General features: G+C 38.9%; 1 protein-coding gene across 16 annotated transcripts in view; it reads right to left on the bottom strand.

Annotated features, from left to right (window-relative positions):
* Positions 1 to 755: 755 nt before the first annotated feature.
* The window catches only part of ADAM22 (ADAM metallopeptidase domain 22), a 258,810-nt gene continuing 237,676 nt past the window's right edge, over positions 756 to 21,889 (bottom strand). For 6 of the 16 annotated variants that reach the window (XM_032761146.2, XM_058425041.1, XM_058425029.1 and 3 more), the window contains 2 exons: positions 10,600 to 10,723; positions 756 to 7,388 (listed from right to left, as the gene is read on the bottom strand). In XM_032761146.2, the coding sequence (XP_032617037.1) occupies positions 7,368 to 7,388; positions 10,600 to 10,723 (145 nt within the window). In that variant the 3' untranslated portion in view covers positions 756 to 7,367. The other 10 variants (XM_058425004.1, XM_032761139.2, XM_032761154.2 and 7 more) reach the window with 5 other exon arrangements.

Here is a 21,889-nt window from a genome sequence, read left to right on the forward strand (position 1 = left end):
TTAGACTCTCCTTCAGCATGATGTTCCAGGTGGTACCATCAAGTCCATGAGCTGGCTGCCATCTGTGAACTAGACTTTGCTTTGGCTCAGCCGAGTTACTGTTTCAGTGTTCATCTAAATGACTTATTATATGACTAAAATATTATAAATGCAAGAAATGGAGCTATATGTAATCACCATAAACTTTTAAAATCTCATAATAAATGTACAAACCCTTCATCAGTGACTTCCTTCTCTTTTTCTCACATTAAAACAGTACCTTGACTACTTTTAACTTATTTCCTATGCAGCCTATGAGCGGATGGCAAGGACCCCGCAAATGCCAGAATAATGATGGGTAGATAAAATGCCTGCCTGGAAGATGAAAAGGCCAGGGTGGAACAGTTTTTAGGCAATGAACTCATGAGCCCATCCTAGGCTCAGTGCTTTAGAATGCAGCACAGGTGAGCTTATTAACTAAGCACCACTGCCCGGTCTACAGGACAGGATATAGGAAATTGATCCTCATTAGGGTGAGAGAGGAAGTGCTTACAAGGAGAGGCAAATAGATAAATAAGCAAACTACCTCTGCCATCCAGATGAGGAAACTGCAACAAATTGAGCACTCAGGCTTTGCTAAAGGGTTGTATTTCTCATCATGTTAGTGACCCCTTCTGGGACACCAGTGAACAGAAAAGAAACAGTTCCTTGACTGTACCCCTAACAAAGCTTCCGAAAGAGAAACTAGCTGGGAGAAAAAAGAAGAGAGTCGTGCATCAAAATAACATAAATCTTTTATTGAAAGTCACTTTACTAATGTTACAATGGGAGTAACATAGAAAACCATGGTATCTTATTAGCTTCCGAAGTGAATACTAATAAAACTCTGCCAGAAATTTGAACCCTAAGTTACAGTGACCTTTAAAAACATCAATATTTTGTTTACCTACAATGTAAGAACAATTTTATAACTTGAACAGCCATAAAACAAATCACACTTGCTTAGGAAAGCAGTTGCCGTATACATTTCCATTGGTGTTTGCCATAACCCCAGTAATTATTAAAATAGCTTAACAAACCTGAAGTGCAGAGTAGCAGAGAAATGTTAAAATAATGCGAATCTAAGTATATACACATGATTACCTGATTACCAAAAGTGAAACCATGCTGCTATTAACACCTCCCCATGGGGTGGCTTCCACTATCTATAGATGGACATCACCTGTCAAAGGTGATAACTGTGGAAAACACGAATGCCGACCTACTGCTGGCTAACATGTAAGCTACTATGTTTAGGTAAAACACCCTGTTTCTGAAAGAAGTTGTCTTTTGGGGGTGCTAGTTTGGAGGGGCAAGTCTTTCAGCAAGTTAAAAAAGGAGTACATGGTTATCTATCTTGAATAAACCTTTTTTTAAGCACTTTTGCAGTCAGTGTAAAAAAAAAAAGTTTTCTATACAAAACAAAGGTGTTGAGTCATTTTTGCCCTTTAAAAAGACTGGTTGTAGAATCAGAGTTTGATTTTGTGCTGGATTAGAAAAGAAAAGTGGGGTTTCTAATCAGGCAGTGATACACATATATAATTTAGCAGGAACTTTTGTATTATTACTAAGTATTCATATCAGCATTTTCTGTATTGTGTTACTTGTTCAACTTAGCACCGCTATATTTAAAGATTGGAGCTATTTGCATTATTTTAGAGCTTAACCATCCAACATAAATCACAGCCTGAAAATTCATAAAATAAGAGGCTAAGCCCCAAGGTGAATGCAGATCAGCATATTATGTATATATAACATATTTTTTACAAGAAAGGAAAATACCTTTTCTTCATAAACTCTTTGAAACTTTATTGATGATTCTGTACGTGCATTATCTTAAGAATTCGTCTCATTGTATGCCTTTTTGTAAAACAAAACCAAAAACACACATATTGCCTGGTTTTGATTTCAGGGATACATAGGAACATGAAATGATGATTACTTGATGAAAAGCCTGCCAGCCTTGAAGCTTCCCCATATGATACAGGTTCTATGAACAATGCAACAGGGATGCATCAGGCAGGAGTGACTGGCCTATCATGGACGGGACCACAAAGTAGTCACAGAGTCAACACTCAGTCAATCTGCCAATCACACAAGTCTGTCTTAGGCATCCAGCACCTCTCTTGCCACCACACCCCTCGTGACAATGTGTGCTCTCCTGCATATCTGGCTTCAGGAATCTTCCTATGGATATCCATTCTGTGTCTATGCCAGGACTAAATGCCCCATGGTCTCCCAAAGTTCTCTGCTTCTTATCTCCTCCCCATCCTGAAATTCACGGTCTTGGGACTCATCTCCCAGTGACTTCCTAAGTTGCATAAGCTGCTAATGTGCCAGTGGGCGAAGATAAAGATGCCTGCCACCTCTACTCCCTAGAGCATCCTAGGGTTCTCCCAAGGGACAGCTTGGCTAAAGGAACTGACTTCCACATTAGAGAAAGTTCCTAGTCAGACGGAAATAGCTGCACAACTACTGAAGGGGGAGCTACTTGGGAAGCAGGATGGTTCTGGAAGCATCCCTCAAAATCTCACCATGAGGATGCTTACTGTTTGTCAGACTAGGGATATAAAGGACAAAAGTACTAATTAGGTTTTTGGTTTTGAATGTTTTGTTTTTTCTGCTTAGAAACAACCAGAAGATGCTCCATTTGCGGGACTAACAAAGCAATGAATAAAATGTCGGTAGAAACACTCCTGTTTTCTAAAGTCCTGCTGCATCTTTGCTCTGCATCTGCAGATGTGGGAGAAAAGCTCCTCTTGGAATTAAAAGCACCTCCCCCACAGAGCATATGCTATGAGCATGTGCCAACAATTCCCAGCAGGTGTACTTTTAACAGCAGGGCTACTCACACACAGCTGGGATGGGCTGCTGCCGCTCAGCCAATTTTCACAAGAGCAGACTGGGCCCCTCATTATATTATACTATCAATGGGAAACTGTTTATCAAAACCCCTAGTTCTTCCATGCCAGGAGAAAAGTTTCTGCATCCAAAACCAGAGTAGTCTTATCCATTCAAAAACATCTCAGGAGGAAAAAAACCAAAACATTTGAGCCCCAAATTAAGCCCTATTCCACAGAAGTGTTTACTTCTTACACATCTTAAAACTGTAAAGCAAGAATGAGAAATTTATCTTGACTCCATACATTTAATGGAGTGGAAAGGTATTTAGGTGGCAGTTTTAGAAAAAAAAATCAAACATAAAAGTGAAACGAAAAATATAATTAGGTGCATAAAAAGTAGATATGATGCTGCAAATGGGAGTCAAGAGTGTTTCATGGAAAATTCATGCCAACTTACCAACTGGTAGGGTGATATTTACAATATGCTGCCCATGTGGGCATTCAGTGGTAGCAGCTAGATGTGTCCTATCAGACTGTGCAGGCAGCTGTCTTGTCCCTCCTCACTCCTGCCAGTTCCTAACTTGGCTCTCCCCTTCCATATACTCTACAAGCTACTCAATATCCTGCCAATAAATTCTCTTTCCTTTAAGTAAAATAAAGTAAAATAGTCTTTTCTTTAGATAAGAATTTATTATCGTGTTAAATAATAACATAAGAAAATATTTAAAGTACTATATATATGGTTAGAACTACATGGCAATAGGAAATGAATGGATAAAATGAATAAATGAACAAACCTTACTTTAAAACACTGAAAAAAGTGAATAAAAATACCATATATCTTCTGGTCCAAAGGTAACTGTAAAACATAAAGAACAAAATCCCAAAAAAGGTAACAGGTAAAGTAGCCACAAGAGATCTGGGACAATAGACAGGATTAAATTATGTAGATATGCAAGGGAATCAACAGAAAAGAAATGTAAGCCTGTTATGAAATTCAAACATAAATAGTCCTTCTCTGAAAGTGCAGAGAATATCTAATTTTGTCTTTCTGACAACTTCTTTAGAAGCCCTATTAATGTTACTTTCAGAAATTCTATGCCAGACTGACCTTACATACAAACACAATTTTAAAATTCTTTTTAAAGTAACAGGGAAAAGACAGAGAAACTATGGTATCACTTAATAAAGCACCAATATCAAAGTGAAAAATAAGTTGGCATTTTAAGCCCACATTTGCTTTACCCATCAACATTTTTTAAAGGAACAATTCTAATGATAGGTTATTCCTAATCGAAGCTTCGGGTTTCTTGTTAAAAATACAGCAACCACAGCAAATTGAAAGCCCTCACCATGTTGCACTGTCCAATTTATTCCTTTCCACAGATTGCATGTGCCCTGGGGATCATTTCCAGCCTGCAGCGTTCAGAGGACCATGCCACTTCCCATCTAAATAAAGAGTGGCTGGATGCAGAGGACAGTTCATATGGCCAGTCCACTCCATAAAGATTCCCTGCTATCCCATGCCTTCCTGTTGACACTTACTGGAGAGATTTAAATGTTCCTTTAAATGAGAGTTTACTGCACTGCAACGACTATGGATAAATGGAACATCTCAGGCAGCAGTGTGCCAATCTGTAGTCTTATCAATGCATAAAACTAGAAAGGGGGAAAAAGGCATACAATGGAACATAAAGGCTAAATAACTGCTCTCTTCTGCTTAGCAATGATTTTGTAGTGGATTGGGAAATATAAATATTAGTTGCATGATATAAACTGTTATATGGCCTCAAAGTTTCTCTCCAAAATAGATATTTAAAGAGAAATAATGCTGTGCTTGTATATTTAATGCTACCTACCTCGGTGGATGAAAAGTCATAAATATTTAGATGTAATGCCTCTAGAACCCCAACCATGAGTATACATATAGATACTTCTTGAAACTCTCCCTTGAGACTATAAATTTGTCAACGAATCCCACAAATGGCTCTAAGAATGTTTAAACATGGGAGATAGAGTAGATTCCAAGAATAGAACATTAAAGTTACTGTATACCTAAAATCATAATCTCTACAAATAAAACAGAAAAATTTTTATTCAGTTCCACAGGAAGGTTATTACCAAGGAGGGTAATTACAAACTATATACCTCTAGAGCAACCATGTCTCCCAAAAGGCACATGATAATGATTTTCATTTGAAATAATAATTTCATGTAAAAATACCTGTGGTGAGGGAAGAAAGACACACGGATGAATGATAGACAGAGATCTGTTAACTTCTCAGTTAGCCATTTGTGGATTCTTTCAAATTAGAGTTTGTGTACCTGTAACTAGGAAGCATATTTACATGAGGCACCTTATATTCAAATCTATAAACTCTTTTATAGTCAAAATAAACCTTATAGCATTAGCCTTTTATATACTCAGTACCAGGAAACATTCAGTGCATGTTACAGTGATCTTGGTAAAAAGTCACTTTATTTGCTACATCTTTCAGTCTGTCTGCCCTTCTGTTCTTGGCTTGAGCTATGTGGCAACACTGCCCAACACTCACCCAAACCTTGGCCTGATGGATCGCTTTATGGTCATATCAACAATCACATCCCTTCCTGTCATGAAAAATGCTGTTTTACATTATGTAATTTTGGATCATTAAATTGCTTTCCAAACATTTCAAAGACTTTCAAAAGAGAGGTCCATTACAGAAGACATAAACACACAGTATAAAATGCTGCCTTCTAACTCGGCCCTTCAGTTTGGGCATGATATGTAATCAAATTGATTACATATGAAGATGATATGGATTTTGTCCATCGATACTATGGGAGAGGATCAAATTTAGAGAGTATATCTGAAAACCTGTCTGCAGATTCCATTCCTCTTAAGAACAGAGAGAAAATGAGGAAATCAGAAGTATACTTCAGAGCAGACCATGTGATTGAGCCCATCAATCTCCAGCCTCACTAGGGTAGCTAGCTTTCTTTTGGAATGACAGATCTGCCATTATAACAGCTATCGAACTTTGGTTTTAAAGAAGGGTCTTTTAAAATACAATCTTATTTTCCTATGGATTAAAAAATATATGTTTCAAAGCATCAGATTCTTTCCCCCGCCAGCTGTTACTGTAGCTTCGCAGTTGCTGCATCTCTGTGGTTTAGATCTAACTTAACCCTTTATGAATGGTTGAAGCTGCCCAACTCAAAGAGTAGAATCTTCCGTCATCTTGCTTCAGAGTCAGTGCAGAATGACTTGTTGGGATTCACATCCCAGTGATGACAAATATTCTTAATCAACAGTGTCAAAGTTGTTTTTGTTAAAACAAGTCATTCATTTCACAGAAAAGGGTGACTAAAAAGTTTTGCCAAGGAACAAAACTTCAGGCCACAAAGGGTTAGAGTATTGGCAAGCCAGAAGCTACCAGCTCACTGGCAGTACGTTGTCTCATGTGTCTTTGGTGCACTTGCTTAATCTCAGCAGCACACACTGCTGAGGGGCTGGCTCACTGGGATGAGATGGGATGGATGGATGGGATGGATGATTTCCAGGGAGCAGCCCATCGGCAGCAGAGTGGGCTCCTGCATCAGCAGACTGTGGAGGCCAGAAGTTTTGCTGGGCATTTTGTTCTGTCACTCAATTACTTACTCAATAAAACTGCCTCCAGACTGTGCACAGGTTAGAGGGTATCACATGTTTTGGACAAATACCAATTATGGAGAGACACATTTACAGCATTGACCACTATATTTACAACATTACCTGCTTATAGTCTTTGAAGATCACTGGAAGGATGACGATGATGTGATTGTGACTGAATTTTTAGGCATTTGGCAAAATACACTTGTGTGTAACAGCTGCATTTTTTTAAAATTTTAAAAATGTTACATATATACAATTGTCCTTGTATGCTAATATAAATATGAAAAGTAAAAAACAAAGCAAAAATAAAAATACATGTTTAAAGTTAGCCTATGGGATATTGGCCTCTCAAAGCTTTAAAGTCCTGCAGAAAAATCCTATATGCCTTAGCCCTGCATGCTCATTTCTATTATGGGATGTTGTTTCCTTAAATATGGAAAACAATAAACAGAAGCTTCATGCATATAGCATTACTGTTTACAGTGAGGATGTGCTTCAGAACGTCAAGTTCTGAATCCACTATTGTCCCTTAGGAAACTTGCTACATTTGGGTCATGTGAGTTAACTTTATGAATATTTCTACATATTATCTGTCATGCGGATTATCCATTAACATACCAGTACCTTTATTGTTCCGTGTTATAGTGTAACATTTCAGTAGTTCTTTTCATGGTTCAGTTAAATCCTAAGCCAATGACAAAAAGAAAATGGTAACCAGATGTGAAACTCCGCTTCCTCTCCTCTGTAGCATCTCAGAGGGTCTTCGTATTGTCTGAAGAGCAGATAGATTTGCAGTGATTCCATAAGCCTGGGTTTCTATAAAAGTTGAAGTAAACAGTTTTCGATGTATCACATGTAAACAGTTGATCTTAAATGGATGTCTCCCATAGCTGCACAACAGAAAAGAGCAAAATTGCACATTGTGAAAGCAGGAAGCAGATGTATTCTGAATAGGAGATGAAAAAGATTCAGTGGTTCCATCCATATGTATGTGATCGTGGATGCACACTCTTGCAAAGTCTAAAAAGTGGATAGAATAAACACTCCAACTTTTAGCTCTCTTTCCTCAAAAACTGTGTCTCAACCTTTTTAACAGCCATCTTTTGATACAAAAACCATCACATCCTCATTTAATGTTACTAAACATTTTGAATAGAGTCAATATTGTGTCTCAAATGAAATAAAAGAATTTAAAATATTATTTTTTAAGCTACACATGCCCTTCCTTTCCCCAGGATTCTGAGACAGCCAGCTAGAGCAGTGGTTCTCAACCTCAGCTGCACTTTACATTAATCTGGGGAGGTTTCTACAATTCCACTTCCCAGGCAGCGCACCAGACCAACTAAATCAAAATCTCTCTGGGTGGGACTCAGGCGTAAGAATATTATAAAAGCTTTGCAGATGATTCCCTTGTGCAGCCACGACAGAAAACCACTTACATCAGGGAAGTGTGAGTCCATCAATTCCACCATCACCCACTTGAAAATCACTGCCATACACTCCAATTCTATCACTACCTCCTTAAAAAATGGTTCTCTCAGCCAGGCACGGTGGCTCACGTCTGTAATCCCAGCACTTTGGGAGGCAGAGATGGGCGGATCACGAGGTCAGGAGATCGAGACCATCCTGGCTAACACGGTGAAACCCCGTCTCTACTAAAAATACAAAAAAAATTAGCTGGGCGTGGTGGCGGGCGCCTGTAGTTCCAGCTACTCGGGAGGCTGATACAGGAGAATGGCGTGAACCTGGGAGGTGGAGCTTGCGGTGAGCCGAGATCGCGCCATTGCACTATAGCCTGGGCGACTGAGCGAGACTCCATCTCAAAAAAATAAAATAAAATAAAATAAATAAAAGGTTCTCTCTCACAAGCTGAGGTATCACAGTGGAAGGATACATTCAAGGCAGGATGTCCCTTCATTCATTCTGTCCCTCTTACCCTCTCCTTGCTTTTGCCATGAGCTCTTTATATTGGCCCTGTTTGGGACAAATTTCTACAATGCTCAGCAATCACCATAATGGACTAATAACAAGTGTGGCATGATCAGATATGAACGCAACTCAGTTCACCAGAAAAGGAAGACCAATTTAAAAAGAAGATCAAGCCGATGAAATATGTTTCCAGGCAATATAATTTAGATATAATTATTATAAACATAAACAAAGCCTATGAACAGAGTGACTTAGGTTGTATCCAATTTCCATCCAAATTCCATTTTTACTGGACATTTGGTACATGTCGCTGTATATATAATGAGTTTCTGGGAAAGAAAAAGGAGAAAAAGCCAAGTGAGTAAGTAGATGTTTCTATACAGGTTCCCTTAATATGTTCTCGCCAATCTTCATGGAAATCTTGTTCTGAATGCCCACGTCTGCCTATCCCACAGGACTGTGGTAAAGCCACCATGCTACCTTAGGTCTGCTTTATATACCCTTTTTATTGAAAAGACACCAACCCCTTGTAAACCAAAGGAATATCTGAACTGTGAGGATCTTCGTGAATGGGTGACACTGGTGACGGAGAGGAGTTAAATGGGACTTGTGGTGGGTCTGGAGCAAAGACGATCTGAATTGATGCTCAGATAATGGTCTGGAGGGCTAAAGTGTTTAGACTCTGGCCTTGGAGAGCTGAAGTTTCCTCAATATTGTTTTATAAAGATTAAAAATAATATGTGACAGGAGCAAGGAGGGAGGCACAAATGAATAACATTGGGAAAAACTGATTACCCCAGTGAGAAAAAATGAGCAATTGCCGAACATCACTTTCAGCACTAGGCCCACATCTATGTGGTGGTAATAGAGGGGCTGCTGATAGGAAGATCTGCTTGTTCCACTCTCCACAGCCCACAGAGACAGCCCAGAGACAGGGGCTATATATTTGGTAGGATTCTGCCACATGCTTATGTGGCTGTTCCATAGTGCATAGAACAAATCGGACTTTTCGGGTAATAATCCCAGCAGCCAGAGTCTTTGTGGTCACCTGCTCAGCCCAGGGCCAGTCATTTTTTCTAGGGAGCTATCGTTTTTACAGGCTCTTGTGTGGTAACATCTCCAATAACCCAAACTCTGACATGACAACAGCTGAGGAAATGTCCCTAACTTGATGGAACAAAACAGGGATGCAGACAATTTAGCAGAAAGTAAGTGGGGTGCTACACTTAGACAATTCTTTGAGGAGGGCAGGAATGACATCAGTTTCAGATTTCATTATCACACACATGACATCATGAACAACTAGGTATCTATCAAGAAGTCTTTTGTTAATTCAGAAAGCTGAGTGCTGGGAATCTGAATTGTCTTGTTATCTTTTACCATTTCTCATATCAACATACAACAGTAATTTTTTATGATTAACAAAACACTGCTGGTAGTTTTTAAAGACTTTTGGATTATAGTGATCTACACAGCTTTTAATTATTTGTGCCTTCTTACTGACTCTGAGTTAAATTAAAATTTGAATGATCCACGTTTACCTTGAACCACATAATTTAGGTTTGGGATCAAAGAGATTCTGAAACATCTCTGAAGACCAAAGAGTCTAACCAGCAGCTAAAGCTGCCAAGGCGTATAAGCTTTATTTTTTTTTTTTGCAACATTATTTCTAAGAAGATCAACATTACAGTGTGAATGACCACAACAGAGCCTGGACATCAATAAAGGTAATTATTCTTTGGTTACATCTTTCACTTAGGTCTCTGAGGACCAGTCTGCCTCTCTAAACTCCACTGTATCTCGAATTTCACATACTGATATGTTTCAGGAATGTTGTGAGATGGTGGCAGTGTGATTAAAATGTAAAAGGTGATATAGCAAAATACACTGTTTTGTTTACTCTAGGTTTTAATATATTAGCTACAATAATAAAATATATAAAAATATAACAATTAATTACACAAAATGTACCCAGACTATATCAATGCAGATTAAACTATTTGCAAATATAAATCTGAAGCCAAAAGTCCCAAGAATCTCCTTATTTTCAAGTTTGATTTTTTCATTTTCTTAGGAACAAGGGAGGAAAAATGGTTCTCTCTTTAAAATATAAACTCATAGATAAATGATAATGACTGAACATGTAAGCACATGGAAGAGGTTTCCACATACCCTGGCACTTTGTCGGTTCACTTTCTTGTCCTCATCAGGAAGTGGAGGCATTGGGTAAGGGTATTTTCTGCTGGAGGCAATAGACCCAGTTGATGAAGAAGGAGACTTGGCAGGAGATAAAGTCCTGAGATGTTGATAACATGAAATAAGTATCATGTGATTGCCTAACATTTTTCAAATATCTGAAAAGTGGGTTCAGAACAAATCCTCTGACTTCTAACTTTCATATGCCACTACTGCAAAGATTTAACTACTGGGAAGATATTCTGTCATTCTCAACAGTGAAATGCTGCAATTTTATCTTCCTAATTTCATGACTGCAATGGATTATTTAAATGTTAGGACATAGAATGATACTTTTCAACTACAAGCCACTAAAAATGTATCCTATAGAATAGATAAAAAGCTAAAATGGAGAAGGGATGAAATTATTCTAAGAGCTTATAATGGTAAATTATGTGTATAAAATATTAATATTGTGCCTTATTTTTACCACTTAATGTAAAAATGTTTAAGTACAATAATTCCAATTTTCTCTTAAGATCTTAAAATCCATTACAATTGATATATTTAATAGTTGCTAAATCACACACCAGTTTACACAACACTCATGCATTCAGAGGCCAGTGTGTTAGTTGTGAAGGAACAAAGGCAAATACAGGGCTTTTAATAAATTAGTAAACATGCAAGCAGTAAGGAGTGCAGAGTTCCAGCCAAACAAAGTCTGATGAGAACATACAAAAATGGTCTAATTAGTCCCTACAATCAGCATTTCTATGTAAGCTGCTGGTGTATTATGCTGTACTTGATTGATTTTGCATGTGTAGTGGTAATTTGTGACTAAGCTGAACATACTAGACAAGCCCTTATCTATTGCTAATTTGTCTTTAAAGTGAAAAAAAAAAACAGCTGAGTAAAAAATGTCTACTCATATCAATGAAAAACAGATGTGATAACTGTAGTAGCTATTCAATTCACAAACGTTACCACTACACATCCACTGCTCCTTAATCCCTGGTGCAAGGTGGTAAAAACCCACATTGCTGAACTGGTTACACTGCCACATTATAGCAAAAGTATTTATTTCAGTAGAATGTACCTCATCTGCTGTGACTGACCCAGCCTGGGAATGTTGGTGGGAGGGGCGGGGGTAGCATGGGTAGGTCAAGATCTACTGCCTACACTGCATTCAATAGCATAAAGGTGTCTTTTTTCCTTCCTTGTTTTAGATTTTGGTTTGCATGCATATAATATCCTTTGCTCTGGTTCTGCCATAGTTTTGATACTAATTTCCATTTTATGGACACTGAATTCAAGCTAAAGTTTGAAAATAATTTTTCCTACACACCCTAAGATAGTAGTAGTGAACATTCTTGATAGATTTTAAGAATGAAGAATGGTACAATTCACTTTTAATCTGTAACTCCTATTTTTGAAAAATGGCTAGGACCACTCCTTTGCATGAACGTTTAGAACACAGCAGCTGTTTGATTTCTCCTATGTTAATGCTCTTCATTGCTGAGTGGATGGGTGTAACTAATACTAGTACTTCAAATTCTCTAAAGTTCTATTAAAGCAATGTACTTCATATTTTTTTAATTGAGAAATTAATTTTTTTATTTTAGTAAAACACTTTAGATAGGACTATGATCTTTAAGAAACAAATTTGGTACATGTAAGATGATGGCAAACTTCCGCATTTAGATATTTAAATGCATCTTTCTAAAATGAGGACTATTAACCTGGTGTCAGCTTTTTAGCCTAATCACTACTGATAAAATATCCAACTTTAGGAAAGCTAGTAAGGTACACAAACAAATAATTAAATCTTGTTTACTTTAGGGGATCACGCAAAACGAGGCATCTTTTTAATCTGCTGCAGCATGTGTGTCCACACCATTAGCTATTAGCTTTTAGCTTCACAGTCATTCCAGCTTTAACTTGGCCATGGGTCCAAATGGCCAGCCTGGTACATGTACAAAGCCATTCCAATGAGGGGTGCTGAAGGTCCAGTCTTCCCCTCAAATATCTATGGGCAAAGCCAATTAAGTTAGAACAAAAACAGGAGGTTTTCTCCAGAACCCCAAAGAAATTGCACATATACTACTTCTTAAAATAACACGCTAGTTAATTGACAACTTGGACCTTGAGGGGAAGAAGAGAAGCTGAGCAGGAAAGTTTTAGCAGGGGCAAGGGTCCTGGAGGCTGGTATAAAAGTGATTATCTTGGGGGAATGAGAGCACCAGAGCAGAAGTCAAAATAGACGTAAAGAATAGTAACACGCTTGTTAATTGACATCTTGGACCCTGATGGGAAGAGAAGCCCAACAGGAAAGTTTTAGCAGGGGAAAGGGTCCTGGAGGCTGGGTGGTATGTGACAGCATAAAAGTGATTATTTTGGGAGGATGGAGAGCACCAAAGCAGGAGTCAAAATAGGAGTAGAGACCATGGTAGGGTAAAACACTTTAGGGAAAATAAACTCAAAATTTCTCACAAATGTCTAAGGAAGACATTTCTTCAAAACTATCACCAGGCTCTTTTCTGACGCTGACTGACTACTTGCCTGGCAGTTCCAGCCTGGCTTTCACTTAAAGCCAGGCACCAACCCAGCTCATTCACTTAAAAAGTGAAGTGAATCATTGGATACAAGTCAACCATTATTATTACTGCATTTTATTTTATTTTATTTTTCAAGATGGAGTCTCACACTGTCACCCAGTCTGAAGTGCAGTTGGTGTGATCTCAGCTCACCCCAGCCTCTGCCTCCCGGGTTCAAGCGATTCTCCTGCCTCAGCCTCTCAAGTAGCTGGGACTACAGGAGTGCACCACCACGCCTGGCTAATTTTTGTATTTTCAGTAGAGATAGGGTCTCACCATGTTGGCCAGGCTGGTCTCAAACTCCTGACCTCAAATGATCCACCCATCTCGGCCTCCCAAACTGCTAGAATTATAGGCACGAGCCACCCCACCCAGCCCATTACTGCATTTTAAAAAACTATAATTACCATAATGGATACCCTATTAGAATTACACAATAAAGGTATGTTTGTGTGCCAATGGACTGTGGTGCCTCTTGGGGCTACATCAAACTTCCTGGGATTATCTTCTGTATATATGCCTGTAAGGCCAACCTCAGTTCAGTTCTGCACCCAAGGACAGGCTAAAAACGAGGCCAGTCACATGGAGAGGGACACAAGTCCACCTCTTATTCACTTGTGTTCATATGTGAGTTTTATAGTAGGTTGATCCAGGACAATTTGCTATTTTATTTTTATTTATTTATTTTTTTGAGACAGAGTCTCACTCTGTTGCCAGGCTGGAGTACAGTGGTGTGATCTCAGCTCACTACAACCTCTGCCTTCCAGGTTCAAGTGATTCTCCCGCCTCAGCCTCCCAAGTAGCTGGGATTACAAGCGCACACCACCATACCCAGCTAATTTTTGTATTTTTAGTAGGGATGGAGTTTCACCATGTTGGCCAGGATGGTCTCAATCTCCTGACCTCGTGATCCGCCCACCTAGGCCTCCCAAAGTGCTGGGATTACAGGCGTGAGCCACTGCGCCTGGCCTAGATCCAGGAGAATTTGTTAAGTGTACTAAGAGAGGATTCAAGTCATCAGTATCCACTCTGCTACTTTTAATTAAGGTGAAATGGAAAAGGTACAGATTTTGGATTCAGAGTCAGGCTCTAGTTCTGGTTCTGACACTTACTAGCTCACCTTGAATTACTCTTTCTACCTGTTTCCTCCATCTACAGAAAGGTAATAAGAATGCTTACACCTTAGGATGTGAGGAATAAAGATATATCGTAGGCACTTGATACACGATAGTTGTAATTATTTGTTTCTTTTCAGAGTCACCAAAAATTCCATAGAATCATGGAAGTGGCCTCGAAAACCCTGATGAAGTGAGTAATCAATGGGATAATACCCGAGAGTAAGGATATCTTCTCTTTTTTTTTTGAGACAGAGTCTCGCTCTGTCACCCAGGCTGGAGTGCAGTGGCGCGATCTCGGCTCATTGCAAGCTCTGCCTCCCGGGTTCACGCCATTCTCCTGCCTCAGCCTCCCGAGTAGCTGGGACTACAGGCGCCCGCCACCACGCCCGGCTAATTTTTTTGTATTTTTAGTAGAGACGGGGTTTCACCGTGGTCTCGATCTGTTGACCTCGTGATCCGCCCGCCTCGGCCTCCCAAAGTGCTGGGATTACAAGCGTGAGCCACCGCGCCCGGCCGAGTAAGGGTGTCTTCTCAGAGCTTATAACAGAACTACATCCAGGGTCTGGGTGTGGGGAGATAATGCTCTTATCCTGATCTCACTTGTTCCTTCCTGGTGGCCCGAATTCATGCAGAGGACAATCTGAGCAACCACTATCATATCAAAACTGGATAAGGGGGCACAGCAGAGGCACTCTGATCACTCGATATCTATTTAGGCATTTGCTTTGCTCTCTCTAGCAGTGTGGCTACTATATTTTAAATGCTGGACTATATTTTGAACCAGTTTGCTGCAGATTGCATTTTGATAAGGATGCCACAAAGCCAACACCACATGGGTGTAATCCCAGCACTCTGGGAGGCTGAGGCAGGTGGATTGCTTGAGCCAAGGAGTTTGAGACCAGCTTGAGCAACATGGTGAGATCCTGTCTCTACAAGAAACAATAAGGTGACTTTTTCCCTCACTAGTGGTTTTGACAGGAAGGGTAATCCTGAATGACCTGGCCACAGATGAAGCAAATCTGAGCCTAAGCATAGGGTTGAAAAGGCACAAGCCAAGGTGTGGATGCACTTTGGGCCTCCTATGTGAGGCTTGGCTTGGATAGAGGGTGGATGAAATTCTCCCTTGCATTAGAATCACTGTGTTAAACATTCCGGGCCATCTCAATTATTTACCACCACCACAGAAATTCTGTATTGAATTTCAAATCTTATCACCCTTATTAACTCAAAAATGACAAATTATAACTGTCCACAGAACTTTATCTAACCTTTAAACATAAGTATGATTTTAATAATTAATTCTTAATTTCACTATCTACTGTAGGAATCAACATCTCATATTAGAAGAGAAAATAAAGGAACCCTCTAAAATTGTCCTTGCAGTTTTGCACGTGCAATCAGGGGTGCTGAAGCATTTCCCCATCCAAATTGCATTTAGTCATGCGGCTTCTGGGCAGACCTGGGTGCTGATTTTAAGAAACGTGACCTCTTTCTCTGAGAGCCACATAAACTACTCAGCTCACCCAGGGGAGGTGAATCAACTCTTCCGGGGTACCATTTCACAAATTATTGCTGCAAAAATGCTAAATCCGTTTGGGAATAAAAGCCCTAACCCATATAGGACAAAAGTCATTCTGTTTTGGTTCCATGGCTGGTACAAATTACAATCTGCCCACAAGCCTGAGGAAAATAGAAAGGAGAAATAGGACTGCAGGTGAGCCAAGATTCCAAATAACAGTCAAAATCATCTTACCTGTCTTCCTGATGTTGGCCATCTTGGGAGCTACAGATGAGGGTGGGATGTTTGAACGTGAGTGTGTGTGTATGAGGTTCAGTGTGGGAAAGTGTGGGACAAGCAGAGGGACAGGGGAGGAGGGAAAGATGGGGTATAAAAGCAGGATATATTTTTGTGAGCAGGCAGGAGTTATGCTTTCCTTGGGGTATATGCAAATGTTATGGATAAAATTAAAAGGCAGGTAGGTCTAATCATTTTCTCAAACTATACATAACTAAACTAAATGGTACACTGGAAGAGAGAGTCCACCTTATACGGGTGCTGAGAGTTAAAAACACATACATATTTTGATATCTGTTCAATGTTGACCCAAGTCATGGCAATCAGTAATGTGAAAGTTTATTGTAGAATTATGTTCAGAAGAGGTAGTAATTGAGTACATATTTCTCCTTTACCTTTGTTGTCCATAAAGTAGTCAGATATAAAGTGGACATTTACCTCTAGGAAATCACTTTGATATTATAAAGGGTAAAAAATGCCATTAAGAACTCTTGGAAATTCTTTCTGACCTGTAATGTTACACAGAGCTGCAGTGAATTGAGTAAATTTGATAGTTTCTAAAATGTAGCGATATTCTTCTATTTTGTGAGTCAAGAATATATTTCCAGCTGCTTCCTGTTCTAAGTATTAGATGACAACATTTTTATTAGCATAAAAAATTTCTTACATGCTTTGTTGAGAATCTGTAAAACACTTCTCAGCACAGCCTTTCTCTGGTAGGAAATGGATATACTGAACAAATAAAACCTAAACTCATTCCACATACTCCCATGTGGTCAGTGTTGTCTCAGTAATTTTCCAGTTAGACCAAATCATTGTTTCTACTCCAAGTAAAATCCCATCACATTTCACTTAGTTTCTTTATATGTTTTTCCTTGAGTTTTTGTATGCACTATGCACTATTAGGCAGTAAGTAGGAAAAATGCATTATGAAACTGCTAGATTCTAGAAACTAAATTGTTCAGGTTAATAGTGCTTCTTTATTAGTGGAAAGTATGTTTCATGCCCATAGAACACTACATAGCATAAAATGAAGAGAAAGCTACTAAAAAGCTTAAGATGGTGATAGGGACATGCACTAAATGACAACCCTTTCAAATGGCTTTATTTGAAACATTCAGAAAAGAACCAGACTTGCTCACGAAGCAAAAACAGAGTCAAAAGGCAGCAAATAAACAAGGACCCCTTTCCACCTATAGGAACTTGTATTGGGAGATACAAGATAGAGAGCCAGTCACACTACAGTATTTGTATGTGCTGGGAGAGTTTGAGAAGGATATAAAAATTAATTTATAAAATACCTAAAGTATGGTCCTTCAGTGTTTTTATTCACATCTTCTACCCACTTAGCTACATTATAGTCTCTTTTGAACCATGGGTTTAAATACCTGCAGAAAGCAATGGAAGGAACAAAGAAAGCAGAACAAGATAGAAAATCTGAAAATACACAGCACAAGCTTAGCAAGGATGTCTTCACCCTCCAAATGCAAGTGACCATAGCAAATAAACCAGAATGGATGTTGGGTGATTATGAGGCAGTCTATACAATGACATGAGAATAATCTCAGCTACAACAAGGCTCAATCAAGGCATTCTACAATGTATTCAACATTTCTGGGAAAGCCTTTTCCAGTGGCTTCCCAAAGTGAATTAGAAGCTCCCTTTCAATCACAGTACAGTCAGCAGTCCCATTCACCCACCTCTAAAGTGGCTTTTTCCAGGCCACCTCTCATTTGGCTCTTTGGTTTTTAAATGATAATGATGCTTTTTGAAAATATTCAGATGGCTGCAATTCCAATCTGGCATTTGGGCATACAACACCCTAAGAACAATTAAAAGGAACAAAGTTCTCTTTCCAATATAAGAAGGCTTTTACATGACCACTGTCTTACTCCCTACAGAGGATCCCAAGCTGGAGTCAACATGAAAGTATGTTCCAGTTGGCTCTGGAAGGAGCAGATAGGGTCCCACTCTTCTGATCCTGGAGCCTCAATGCACATTAAGTGTGGTCTAAATAGGTCTCCATGATCTTGGAGCTGGGTTTAGTAATTTAGTTGCAGCTGCAGTGTTCTTTCCTCTTCTTTGTGCACTCCAGAATAAAGTGCTCATATTTCCATTAGGAACCAGCCCTCAGAGGTTGCCTTCCAAGTGTCTGACCATGAATTGTGTGAAAGACTGCCAGAGAATAATAATGACCTTAGTTAGCATTTCCCTGATGGATCTGGCAATGTTTCCATCAGAATTACTGTGCAAATTTTAAAGGTAAAAAAACTGGAGGGAGGTCTAAGTTGTTGGTTTTCCCCAGAGTTTCCTTGGATTTTTACCCTGGGAGCCAAGCAAAACTACATCACCTTCATTCAGAGTTTGCCCTTGTAAAATAATGTAGATTTAACAAATTCCATAGTGGAAGAATTTGGAGGTTTTCTTTTTCTTTTTTTTTTTCATTTAAAAAGTAACTTCTAGAGATACTATAGACAATAAAGATTCAAGCTCTATAAAACATAAGTTATTTGTAAACAAACCAGGGGAAATTATAAAATACATTATTTATTTCTGGTTACATTTTCCTTCTTTCTCCCATATTTAGTTATTGAGCTGTTCATAAACATGGAAGACTACATTTCCAATTATATAAAAATATCAGGTTATTTTTTCCACAGCTCTTTCCCTCATTTTTAGCCATAATTGAGGTACTATACAAAATAACATTGTGAAATTCCCTTCTGAAAGAAGGGTTCAGTTGCTTTTTCTGCTTATAAGACCATTTTTGGTAACAGAGTATCTCCTGACTCAGAAACAACTCACACTAGTTTTGCCTTTAGCCACAATCATTGCCAACTTGTGCTTTCACAGATAGCCAATTAAAACTTGCATAAAGATTTCCACTGAGACTCTCAACAAAAAGAAAAAGTCAAAAAGCCAAGTGCAGCCACAAATGAAGGCTAGTGAATGCTCCGGCCTGGGGAAAACCGTAGAAAAAGCCCATGCAGCTGTAATCAGGTGAAACATAGCCACACAGCAAAGTGAGTCACCTACAGGCAGACGGCCACTTCCGGGAGGAGACATTTGTTCCTTTCACTGACAATCTTAGAAACTCAAAGGACTGGTGCCACAGCTATTCCATGAATGCTACAACAACATGGCTTGACTTGCACTTGATGGACTTTTTCCTCTGTTTCAGGGAGCATTTCGCAAGGCTGTGGTCACTTCACCAGAGAGTTCTTCACTGAAAAGAACTCTCAATTTTGTGTTCTTTCTGGGGATCTGCCCATGAAAATGTCTTCACGGTGAGCTTCCTGACATCTCAAGGTCATGGTTGGCTGGAGTGATGGGATTTTATCATATTGCAGTAAATCTACCTATGTGGCTTGACTTGGCATATAGCGCAACATGCAAAAAAAATGCGTTAGATGGGATAGGGGAGCTCTTTGTGTTTTCCAGGATGGAAAGGCAAAGGAAAATTAGCTGGTGCTGGCTGGACCAGGAGCACCTCTGAGCAAACATGGGGACTCGCTCAAAGATCAAATGACCCTGTTCTCAGCCAAGGAAAGGACTTGGAAGGAGATTAAGTGGCAGCCCAGAATGAAGGGGCAGGTGGAGACTGACCTGTGATCCAGACTCCCTGTCTGGGGGCTGTCAGAGCCCCCTGGGCTTATGCCTTGGGATGGGACTGTCTGGGCGAGGGAGTGCCCAGGCTCAGGTGCTTGGGGCTCCCTCCTGTAAAAACACAATATATAATACAAAGTCTAAGCCAAAAAAATTTTTTACATCATGTACAACAATGAGGAAGATGCAAAAGTTTTGACTGGAAAAACAGTACAATATATGAGGACATTTTATTTTGTTAATTAGCAGAGCATGCATTTATGGTGCATGTTTTAATTCATGTCCCAATTTTTCATCATCTTTTGGAATAATGAGGTACTAAAGGGAATTTTGAGTAATGGACCTGAAATACCTCTTATTTGAAAAAAATAAAAGATATATTTGTCTGTGGTAATTCTGCTCCTCTTGTAGTCACACAAATGGTATTATACTATCAGAAGCAAATGGGATTACTTAAATATGGAAAGTATTAAAAGTTTGCAAACATAATTCTTGATATGCTACCTATCAGGAATCCTTGTAAGAAAGTATATACGCGCGTGTGTGTGTATGTGTGTGTGTATATATATATATATATGTGTGTGTGTGTATATATAGAGAGAGACAGTTCCTGTACAAGAAGGTATGTGAGAATCCTGGTCAGCTTTACAGACTTGGATCCATTTAATTAACATGAGTCATGTAACCAAAATCAGAAAAGTCTGAAAAATCTGAGGAAGTCCCTAATACTTCTCCCTCACAAAGATGATCCTATTACAATGTCATATTAAATATTATAATTTAATTATCTCATAGGCAAGATTTCTCAAAGGCCATCTGTAGTATTACAATTTTAATCACACAATGTGAGTGGAAATTATACATAACATTTAAAAAAATAAGTAACTGCTCTAGAAAACATTGTATGAATATTGTTAAACACTAAATGTGCTTTCGGTCCTAAGCTTATAGCTTTAATACTGATTTTTTTTGTAACTTAGGAGTTTTTGAAGTCTTGTTATAGGAAATGCTGTTAGAACACTAAACAGTACACAAGAGAGTTATAAAGAACATTTTGCAATTTTATCTGTACACCTGTGAGTAACTAAGTTAAGGAGCTCTTACTAGGTGACCTCATGCAAAACAAACCAAACAACATTCCAAGAAGAGTTTATCAACAATGAGCCCTACAGCATCCAAGTGCTTTGGGAATGTATAAGATAAACTCTAACACATTAGTTATTTATGATGGAATTCTATGATGCCATTCTGGACCATGCAATGGTATCACTTGAAATTGTCTATTGTGTCTATAAAGTATCCATGTTGACAAGCCACTTACAAGACAATACCATTCAGGTGCAAGGTCCAAATTTCAGGGCAATGTTATTATTCCTGGACTGAAAAAGGCAGGGTATATAACGGAAAAGCTAACATAAGTTTTTGACAAGCAGTTAAAAAATACCTGCTATTCAGACTTTCCAAGTATTAAGGCATGAAGAAGCAATAGAGATCCTGGAAATAATAACTATCACTAGAGTGAGAAATAAGTAAAAAATTTTAGGAAGGATAAAACAGAATAGGTAAAAAAAATCAGGTGGCAAGTTCAGTCCAAAAGGATACTAAGGATGTGTTTTATTCCATGAAGGGAGATAAAGCTTTGAGGAGGTTTTGTTTTGCTTGTACTTTCTTAAGTGGAGAAACAAACAAAACAAGTACATTATTTACTTCATTATAAATGACTTTAAATGTGACTTCTAAACCCACACCCCTTAAAAAAAAGTAAATGCATGGCTATCATTTAAAACGGATAATGTTGCATTTAGTGACAATGATTCAGTTAAAGAGCAAGTTTAGGAAAATGCCCTTTTAAATGTTCTCAGATAGAAAATTTAAAAGGGAAACTTATTTCATTAGTCTGAGAGAATGCTTAGATTGCAGCCATGAAGACCTCATAGTGGTGGTTTCAGATCATGAGCAATATCATGCTCTAGTACAATGGGCATTTTTCCCCAATGCTTACAAGGCTGTATGAGTACTGGGGAGAGGAAGGGTGACCCTTCGAAATGATTGAATCCCAGATGATGAGAAGAAAGGAATGTTATCAAATTCCCTTCATACAGAACCAAGACCCCACAATGGCAGGTGACTGGAGGAAAAAGCCTGCAGCAAGGGTGAGACCCCCACTATCAATG

This window comes from Hylobates moloch, unplaced genomic scaffold, assembly GCF_009828535.3.
Source record: "Hylobates moloch isolate HMO894 unplaced genomic scaffold, HMol_V3 SCAFFOLD_1, whole genome shotgun sequence".
Classification (NCBI taxonomy): Eukaryota; Metazoa; Chordata; class Mammalia; order Primates; family Hylobatidae; genus Hylobates; species Hylobates moloch.